The 11,012-nt window shown below is 38.0% G+C and overlaps 1 protein-coding gene across 2 annotated transcripts; it reads left to right on the forward strand.

The window, feature by feature from the left end:
* The first annotated feature begins 7,483 nt into the window (after positions 1 to 7,483).
* Positions 7,484 to 10,909, forward strand: LOC112168374 (ribonuclease 3-like protein 2). Of its 2 annotated transcripts, none has more exons than XM_024305496.2 (4): positions 7,484 to 8,117; positions 8,233 to 8,388; positions 8,526 to 8,902; positions 9,802 to 10,909. In XM_024305496.2, exons 1-4 carry the CDS (start codon positions 7,671 to 7,673, stop codon positions 9,806 to 9,808), a joined length of 987 nt encoding a protein of 328 aa, XP_024161264.1. In that variant the 5' UTR covers positions 7,484 to 7,670; the 3' UTR covers positions 9,809 to 10,909. The 2 variants fall into 2 exon arrangements, with proteins under 2 accessions (XP_024161264.1, XP_024161262.1); XM_024305494.2 differs by having other exon boundaries at positions 9,722 to 10,904.
* The last annotated feature ends 103 nt before the right edge of the window (positions 10,910 to 11,012 follow it).

Below are 11,012 nucleotides of genomic sequence, written 5' to 3' on the forward strand. Positions count from 1 at the left end.
AGCAGGGTGGCTCCAGGAGTTTTGGGAGGGTTGTTTAGAAGTGAAATTGAAATTCTACAGGTTTTGGGTTACCCATTTTTAAGGGAGGTTATACCGAAATTTTTGGTAAACCTTCTTTAAAGGTGGGTCCCGCGGGGCCACTTCTGATTCCAGGGTGGAATCCGGGGCGGACCCTGTCAGTAATGGTCACATTTTTTCGATGCTATGTGAAAATACTTTGTCACAGTAAGTGTTTGTATAATGCGCATGAATTTTCATTATCATGGCAAAATGGAATTTTATATATTGTATTACAAAAATAACTATAACACATTTAATAATAAATAAAACATAGCATGCTCAAATTTCACAAATATATACCAAAATATATGTTACACATAATGATAGCAATAATATATTATGCGTAAAATAAAAGATAAATAATAGCATAATATAAAGACATGCGTATGAATAATTATATAAGAGTAAATAAAATTCATAAAACATGCTCACAATTGCATAAATAATATATAACAAGATATAGATGGCATGTTCAAAAATAAAGTATAAACTATAGCATAATTAAAACATGCTTAAACATAATTATGTAAAACATAAATAACACAACATGCTTAAAAAGATCAAAATTATCTAACTAAACATGCTCAAAAGTTCTAATTATAAATAATGAAAATATGCCATAGTATGAAAATAAATAAAAGAGAACATACTTGGTCGCGATAAAATAAAACAATCCTAGCGCACGCACGTGTTGATGCAGGCGTGCATAGTGATGTTTTTGGGCTTGAGGAAAACTGGGCCGCTTCCTCCTTTTTCAATCAGTGGGCCACAAGGCCTTATATTTTTTTTTTGGGCCGCAGGCCTACTTCTTTTGTTTTTGTTTTTTTTTTTTTTCTGGGCCGCGTAACACTCAAGGACCCCTTTTTTTTCTTTTTTTTTACAATTGGGCCGAGTCAGCCTTTGTTTTTTTTCTTTCTGGGCCACAAGGACTTTTTTTGCTGGGTCGCCCTTTTCTTTGGGTCGGTTCACTTTTTTTTTTTTTTGGTTGTCAGTTAACTACGATCTGGTGTTGGAAAATCTGGCAAACTCTGCCGGGGTTCTCTAGTTCTGGTTCTGTGAAGGGGAGAGGCCGGTGCATAGTGAGGTCTGGTTCTGATCTGGAAGTCTTCTTATCGAGATGGGTCTAGCTCGAGGGACAACGTGGCTGCAGGCGGCGAGTATGGGTCGATTGGAAACGAATGGAGGTCGTCGTATAGGTTGTCCGGTATCGGAATCTGCAAGGGTTCTCGTCTGGTCTGTCGATTTGCAGAGATATCAGTGCGCTGGAGGCGGGCAGACGAGGTGATGGCCGCTAGCAACTGGTTTGCTAGGCGTGAGGTGTGCTGGAGACGCCGGGAACTGATCGACGCTGAGAGCTGGTCGATCATGGATGCTGTGACGGTGGAGAGCGCCGGCTGTGAGCGTAGGTGAGGAGCAATGGTGGATCGCGTCGGCGGCGCTGATGAGGCGTTCGACTAGGCTGAGCAGGTGGGAGGCTACTGCTGCTGCAGTTCGGAGATCCGGCAGTGGAGGCGGCACGCTGAGTTGTGCGCAGGTGAGGCCGGTTCGGGGCAGTAGAGAGGTGGGTTCGCGCCGGTGGAGATGCTGCTGTGACTGGGCTGCTAGGCTCGGTGGTGGGTTTAGGCAGCGAGCCTGTGCGTGCTTGGCCGGAGAGGACTAGGGAATTTTTTTTTTTTTTTTTTGGTGGCGGCAGAAGAGAAAAAAAAAACTCTCTTCCCTTTTTCTCTTCTAGGGATTGAGTTTATTTTTCAACGGACAGAAGAAAGAAATTAGAAAATCATTTTTTCTTGGCTATTGGCTCTGAGCGTGCTGATAACGTGTAAAAGTAAAAATGGATTGGAATGGTCTACTCATTTCATTCATAACCCCTTTATATAGGGATAGGATTACAACGGAAATATCAATTACATTGATGATACTAAATGCTGATTGAGCTGTGATTTGTAATTACTTGATTCCCTCTTCGTCTGTTTCTTTGACGAAGGCACATAACGTGTTTTTCCTTTAACAATTCCTTCGTTATTGACAGTCAAGGATGATCACATGCTTCCTATCTCTCCCACGTCCAGCTACCATCAATTGCATGGGAAAGCTTAGCTGGTGGCCCACCTTGATACTTCCTTATTTGATCAACCAAAGACCTTAATTATGGGTAGAGAAGTACGTTGCCATGTTCTCTCTTTGCAAAAAGCTTGGTAATCAAGCAAATAGATCACCATTAATTTGATAATTAATAGTAAATCAGTGAATATCCAGATTTGCTTCAAAATTACTTGGCCTCCAAGTAGGCTTTACTTAGCCTCTAAATAATATATTCCGAACTCATCGCAAATAAATAGCTTGGGCCTCAGATATTGGCTCGGATTTCTTCGAGTCCCCCTTATTGGGAAAAAATGTTAATTTTGGGTTCAAACAATAGTTATAATTTCTTTATTAACAAAGTTAATGATGCAAACATACTAAAAGTTGATTCTTTTTAAGGGATATGGTTGACAAGAAAATTACAAAACTACCCTTAAAATCCCTAATGGTTCTCTATAAATTTCATTTGTTGGTCTTTTCTCTCCTCATTCTTAGATCCGCCGCTCTCACACACTCATTCTTCTAGGAATTTTGTCTATCTCATTTCATTCAATTGGGTTTTTCAGTCCTTCATAACCTTTCACCCCTTATAACTCTCTATCACAATCTAACTCTTAACCATCTAAGGTAAAATTCTTATTTTCAACTACTTATGCTTACGATTTAAAGTTTGAATCGAATAATCGTTATATTGCATATGTTCTGATCATTAATAAGAATGCAAAATCATGGTGGTTATAAGTTGTTAATGAAAACATCATTATCACATTGGCATCATGTATATTAATTTAGGTATAGTACTTTTTAGAAGTTAGGGATTTTGAATTCTATTTGGTTGTAAGGTTTTGAGTTCGATTATATAAGTAGTTGTATGATGACTTAGGAAGGAGAAAAAGAATTAGAACATTTTCGGACAAAATTGTAATTTTTTTGGTGATATAAACTATGTTTTACTCTAGTAATTTGACAATATCAATATCTTAGCTCAAGTGGAATTAACAAGAAATTTACGCATAAATTTCAAAGTGATTTGGGCTTGTTTTGTGCTTAGGTAGACTCATGTCATGGCAAAACGTCTTGGCTAATTTGTTTTTAGGATTCATATTTGTATATGTACAACGAGAAAATGAATAATTTAGATTATTAAATACATGCATGCTAAAAGTATGAGCATCCTCAAAATTCAAGTTTAAGGAAGTCCTCGATTGTTAGAACCTCCCTACACACACACACACACACACACATATATATATATATATATATATATTTTTATCCAGTATTTTTATCCAGAGCGAGGCCTCACTTTGAAATTTCAAAGCAAGGTTAGGGTTTAGGGTCACTTTTTGGTCTCATATCCACATCTCGACCGTTTAGTTTTTAGGTACTAGTGTATAGATCATCTATACAAAATTTCAGCCAAATTGATGATCTTTAAGGTATCTAACTCACTTAAACCAGTGAACGAATTAAATATGTCCAATCTAAACCGTACTAGCTTTAAGGCAGTTATCAATGCCTTAACGACCATCAATTTGGTTGAAATTTGGCAGACATGATCTATACATTAGTAGTTAAAAACTGAATGGTCAAGATGAGGAAATGCGACCAAAAAGTGGACCATAAACCCTAACCTCGCTCTGGATAGGATTTACACACACACACACACACAGAGCAAGGTTCTGAAGATGACATCCGCAACCTAGAAAAAGTGCGGATGTCCCTCCTCCGGCGTCGAGAAGGTAGCGATGGCTGCGCTGCGGTTGCTGGACGACCCTCTGGACACATCCTGGACCAATTTGCAGTCGGGTGGACCAGTCAGCTATCACTTTCCAGTCGACCACGCTGCCCAGACCTCCGACCTCAATCTCTTTGACCTTCGTCTTCACTGTAAACTGGTCTGGGATGCCCTTGGCCTCCGTTCGGCAAGAGGAGCACCGTCGTCGGAGCTTGGTCGTGGAGAAATCCCGGACGTCCGCACTTTTTCTGAGTTGCGGATGTCCTCTTCAGAACCTTGCTGTGTATATATATAAAAAATATATATATATATATATATTATATAGGTAATTAAATGATAGATGAATATATTCAATATTGAAATTCTTACGAATGTAATAAGTAATAATTCGACACATATTAGAATTTCATTACTAGTAGAAGGGTGCCGATATATATATATATATATATATATATATATATATACACACACACAAATCCTATTCAGAGCGAGACCTCGCTGTGAAATTTTAGAGCGAGGTTAGGGTTTAGGGTCGCTTTTCGTTCTCATATCCACATCTCGGCCGTTTAGTTTTTAGGTACTAATGTATAAATCATCTCTGCAAAATTTCAATCAAATTGGTGGTGGTTAAGGTATTGATAACTGCCTTAAAGCTAGTACGGTTCAGGTTGAACAGATTAAATTCGTCCATTGGTTTAAGCGAGTTAGATACCTTAAAGATCATCAATTTGGCTGAAATTTTGCAGAGATGATCTATACATTAGTACCTAAAAACAAAACAGTCGAGATGTGGATATAAGACTGAAAAGTGACCCTAAACCTCGCTCTGAAATTTCAAAGCAAGGCCTCGCTCTAGATAAATATTATATATATTTATAGATTTTATCTAGAGCGGAGTTTCGCTTTGAAATTAAAGTGTGAACTTCGAGTTTTGGGTCGCTTTTCGTTCTCATATTCACATCTCGGCCGTTCAGTTTTTAGATACTAGTGTATAGATCATCTCTGCAAATTGATGATCGTTAAGGTATCTAACTCGCTTAAACCAATCGACGAATTGAATCTGTCAACCTGAACCGTATTAGCTTTAAGGCAGTAATCAATACCTTAACGATCATCAACTTGGCTGACAATTTGCAGAGATGATCTATATAGTAGTACCTAAAAACTGAACGGTCGAGATGTGGATATGCGACCGAAAAGCGACCCAAAACTTTTAAGTTCACACTTTAATTTCAAAGCGGACCTCCGCTCTGGATAGGATCTGTATGTGTGTGTGTGTGTGTGTGTATTGTAAAATAGATGCATCAAGACATAGCTCACTTAATAAGTTTCATTGATATGAAAGTTATAGCGTAAGGCTTGTTAATAATAGCGATAATCTCATTAAGATGGACGTACATAAAGAAACTTATTTGTTGCAGATTTTTTATCATCTAACTTTTTGGTACACATAACAGATGGTGCTTCTCTTCAACCCGTCAGACTGTAAACTTGCTTGATGCAACCCCTGGACACTTGGATTATGGATTTTTATCCAGTTGCAATTGCAAAGTTTTCAGTTTGCAAAAACAGGAAGCAAACCTGCATGGAGGCGCAAGAGAACAAGACGGGATGATCCAACAGGCAACATTTGTTACTCTGGCTTATAGGGAGCACAAAAGATACGAGTATTATTGGTAGTTTGGTACTATGCTATTAGAACTGGTAAGCCTTAAAATCTTTGGTTTGCTGAATTGAAGCCTCAGAAAAGAAAACTTATTCCTTTTCTGTGTTTGGGATGCAAAAGAAAAGAAAACACTTTACTGAAGGAAGGGAAAATAAGGAGGACTTGTAGCTCCAATGATTAATTTTTCTCACTTCTTTCCTTACATTTATTACTCACAACAAATATTTTGTTGCATTAATTACAAATTCTTTAACAACTTTTCTAATAACTTTTTTTATATTACCAAACATTATAATAGAAAGTTCATGAGTTATAATAGAAAGTTCATTCATGAGAAATTTTAATTTCGAATAGAAAGTTCATGAGAAAGACAAATAAATTACTTCTTTTACAAACGAGGCCTGAAAGTAATGCCGGACAGTATAAGTGGCTAGCTAGCCCTCACTGCTATGGCTAAATAAATAAGGCATAGTAGCAAGCGTTTGTTAATCATTAATAGTTCTAGTAGCACAGTGCCGATATAACTAATCTTGTTTTTAGCTCTCAGCTGTATGCTAGAGCAACAAATGTTGCTAGATCCTCCTGTCAAATTCTCTTTTGCTTCTTTGCAGGTTTGCTCCCCTTCCTTGCAAACTAACCACCTGCTTGTAACAATAGATGTATGGCAGTATGGCTATATATCAATATATGACTGAGGCCATATAAAAATAATTTCAGATTTTCCACCGAGTAAAGTGAGAGAATATTTTCCTTTCAAGGAGTAAAGTGAGGAAAATATAAAACAAACCTTTAAAATCCCTAATGTTGCTCTTTAGATTTCGTTTACTCATATTTTCTATTCACATTCCCAGCTGCATGTTTCGTACATATATATATAGTCTCATTCTAGGTATTTTTGTCTCTATCACTTTATATTACTGACTCTTTCAGTTCTTAATATGTTTTTGGCCCTTGTTAATTACTGTCACAATCTAAGTCATATGGTAAGTCCTCTCCTAACGTGGAAAATATTTCTATTGGCCTGCTTTTGAGATAACAAGTGTCTCGATGATTATGCAAATTGGATGTGGTTGGAGCCTAGTTGGAAGGTCTAGGGACAATCCTCAAGGAGGATACGAGTAGTTCCTTGAGGTTTCATGAAGTCCAAAAAGTTTCCCAAAACACAGATCCAGAGGTTTTGGTCGCTAAGAAACAGGTCATGGAGTTATTTTTTTTATATATATATTTTTTTTACAAAAAGAAATATAGGTTGAACTCCTAGGCCATGTTTGTTTACCGGAAAATTGGCATTGGGAAAGGAAACACTTTCCTTTCCTGTGTTTGGGACAGCCATTGGAAGGGAAAGTGTTTCCCAAATGAAGGGAAAAAGTGGAGGAAATTCATTCCCTCCCCTCCCCTCCGGATTCACTTTCCCATGGGAAAGGAAATTGATTCCTTTCCTTTCCACCAACCAAACATAGCCCTAGGGTAGGTAGATTATCTGTGGCTCAAATGTACGTAAAGGCTATTATGGTGATTAGAGTTTGTGCTCTATCGAAATATCGGCTTATGATATGATTGATATATGTAGTTGCCGCTTATGCATTAAGGTAATCAATATGTTATATTTTTTGTTCGGAGAAATTGAGATTCACTCTTGTAATATTTTGAATTAATGAAAGTTAATTCAAGAAAAAACAAAAAAAAGAATTACGTGGAACTGAGGAAGAGATTCAGAGCACCGATGTGCACTTATTCTAACAGGAATGGACGGCTAGTCAGCTATGTAATCTAGTGTACATTTTGATTATTAAAAAAAAAGTTGATTACAAATATGAAAGACTGAGAATCTGAGATTATATAATAGGTTCTACCGGTGCATACAAATTTTCGGTGAAACTACGCAGAAACTGCGGTCTTTAAATTTCCAAAGATGCCTTCTCAATTCTATACTCTCCTTGCAAAAAAGTGTAGTCGGAAGAAAGGAAAGATGTCATTCCCCACCTACCTTTGGAATTTCTCGCCCATCACTCATCTTCCTCGAAGCAGCCGAGAAAGAAACAATCGACAAGAAGCACAAATAACAGAAACAAAAGAGTGGGGCATGAAGACCTTTGGATAAAACAACGAATAAATTGCAGACCCTTCATGTCTTTCGTTTTCCTTTTGTTGTTGAAAACCTCATCCACCAACAACGTTTGCAAAATGAACGGAGGATCTTACGAGAAAATCCCCACCGTGACACCAGTCGACCTCCACACGCCGTCACCGGAAATGAAAGAATCGGTGGAAGCCGTGGAGCGGATCGTACACTATGACCTCAACAACAAGAAGCTTCTAGAGGAAGCTCTCACCCACCCCTCATTCCGCGCAAGCGACGCCGTTTCGTATCAGCGGCTGGCGTTCCTAGGCGACGCCGTTCTTGGCCTCGCTGTAAGTAATTACCTCTTTCATGTTTACCCTGGAATTGACCAAGGTGGCCTCACTGAGCTACGCTCCGCTAACGTCAGCAAAGAGAGGTTCGCACGTGTCGCTGTGCGACATGGGCTTTATACCTACGTTCGCCGCACTGCAACTGCTGCTCTCGATGATCAGGTATATATGTGTGTCTATGATCAGTTCGTTTTGGTTTTTGTTGGTCATTTTGAAAAGACAAACTTGAATTTTTTTTCTTTTTTCCTGGATAAAATTTGTGTTGAACTTTTATTAGGTTAGGGAGTTTACTGAAGTTGTAAGCCGAGAAGAGGAGAAGACGCCGGTATATGGAGGTTCTGTAGAAGCCTCCAGAGTTCTTGCAGAGATTGTGGAGTCTCTGGCTGGTGCTATTTACGTTGACTTGAATTTTGATCTCGAAAAACTTTGGAAGGTATGTACTTGATCGAGCTTCCTTTAACTTGATATAAGAATTTTAACTGTTTAAGAAGCTTTGTTAAGTTGTTAAGTTTTGAAGTGATTTGGATTATAACCTATTGATTAGTTCTAGTTATTGATCTACATTTGCAGATTTTTAGGCATGTTTTGGAGACTATAGTTACTATTGAAGAGTTGCAGCAACAACCTCACCCCGTCACAAAGTTGCATCAGTTTTGTCAGAAGCACGGGAAGCTTGCCAAGATCGAGTGCGAGAGAGATGAGACCAAGAGTACTGCGAATGTGTATGTTGATGGCATGTTTGTTGCCTCGGGTTCTTCTGAACAGAAAAAAATTGCTGAGGTCAGTGCTGCTGAGATGGCTCTGTGTAACTTGATGCAATCGATGTGCACGAATGATGCGTCGGTTGAAGATGCTGCTGGAATTGATGGGTCATTTCCTGTTGAAAGAGCAAAAAATGAGTTGCATAATCTTTGTGCCAAGAAGAAGTGGCCTAAACCAATTTACACGTATGACTCTTTACTTGTGAATGAATTTGATTTTATGATATGCTTGCTACTTTCTTTTGTTGGCGCCTCCTATTAGATTTAATTTGTCAGCCCCACATGACGCCTATAGTATAGCTTAGTCTCGAAGATATGTATGTGGTCTAGCTGATGCACATTAGAACCATACTGAAAACATTATAAAACAGAATTAATTATGGGTTTGGACAATTGCTTTTACTCTCTGTATAAATTGCAAGTTGGTAGGACTATTGTTTCAGCCTGCAAGATGCAAAAGGTTTCAGCCCTGTCCTGTTAAGAATTCAAAGGGATTGGGAGATTGATTTTTTTTTTTTTTTTAACAGATAAATGTTAGATTTAGTACTCATATAATTTCACCATGTAATGTTGGTTCTTGCTTTCTGTGGGTGTGGCATGGTCAGATCCAAACTTATTTTTAGATTTGTTTAGTTGTTGAGAGGGTTGCAGTCTACACGGTAGGATTAGTAGTTTGCAGGCTGGGGCATTGCTCTCCATATGGCATAAGTAAGCCTAGAAAGAGTAGAGTGACAATGTTGCCATTACTTCTCTTTTGATAAGCTGGTGATAGTCTGTTTGATCTTCCTTTTTTTCTTTTATTTGTGACCTCTAATTCATTTCTGGAGCTTCATTGATACTATAGGTATGAGAAAAAAATCTTTGTAGTTGTGTAATTTGGGTCTGTACAACTGTAATGCTTGTTGGTACGTGATTACTGCTAATATAATATTCCATATTAAGAAACTAATAAGCTGATTTTGAGATGTTTTGTCAAGTAAATCCATATTTATTTTTCTATTATAGCATTGAGCATGAAGAAGGTCCTCCACACGTGAAGAAGTTTGTATCCAAGGTAACTATAGATGGTGTGCTATCTGTAACAGGAGATGAAAAGTCGAGACTGAAACATGCGAAGAATTCTGCTGCTTCTTTGATGATCCGCCGTCTGCAAGACTGATACATCTAATGTTGTTAAACAGTCCGAACACATCAGAAAGGCAAGCCAATGAACACTGCCAATTCAACATGGAAATTTTACTGTAACAACGCTTGAGCTCTACGCACCACGGCCATCACCTGAATGAGTGTTTCATTTCCGGTAATGGCGGTGATACGCAGAGGGTGAGGGGTGTTAAGTTGAAGAATTTCATTTTGAATTGACGTGGTTCACTGTCAAAGACTGAGAGAGTATTTGTGTTCTGGAGTCTTATACAAATGATTGGTGGTGTAACTTCAGATGTAACGGACAAACTATCCTAGAAGAACCCCCAGTGTTATAGAGGGAAACTGTTATGGGTGCTTATAAGTTTGAAACATTTGGTTTGTGTTTCTTATTCATGGATGCTTTGGACCTATTTGACATGTTGATCCTGATTGGAAGCCATGATAATTCCATAGTTGGATATGTTTGTTATTGGTTCCACTATACAATCAGACTCATTTTCTTTAGCTGGAAATGGAAAAAATGATCTTCAACCCCTTTAGGTAGCAACATTTCCTCGGTTGTTTACATTCTATCTTTCACGTTTACGAACGAGCCTCAGGGTACAAAAATCAAGGATTAATTACAAAATACCCTCCAAACTATGAGGCTATTTTCATTTTCGTACCCAACTACCAAATTTTTGCATTTGCATACTTTAGTTTCCTTCCTAACATTTTGATACCTTGACCATTAACACCGTTAAACCTCAACTGATTTACAATGATTTGAAGAGCCAGACAATTCAGGGCTATGATGATATATTACATCCTCAAGAAGATCTTGAAACTTTATTATAAGCCAAGCCTGACTGTTCTTAAGGGAATGAAATCAGAAGAGGAGGGAGAAGTAGAGGTTTATAGCTGCTACATATCAATGCATAGGTTCAAGACCCAATATTCTAGCTTTATATGTAACAGCCTGCAACAATAGCCACAGTTGGTGGAAACTAATTTGTTTGTAGGATTAGAGCCTGTAACATTTGGATTGTGCTAATTGTAGTTTACTGATGGTCTGGACCTGTTCACATTGTGACATTATTGCAGTTGTTATATATTTTTTTCTTTGATTCTTGGATCCAATTAGCCTCCATTTTTCACACAAAAAAAAAAA

The sequence above is a fragment of the Rosa chinensis genome, chromosome 5 (genome assembly GCF_002994745.2).
Source record: "Rosa chinensis cultivar Old Blush chromosome 5, RchiOBHm-V2, whole genome shotgun sequence".
NCBI lineage: Eukaryota > Viridiplantae > Streptophyta > Magnoliopsida > Rosales > Rosaceae > Rosa > Rosa chinensis.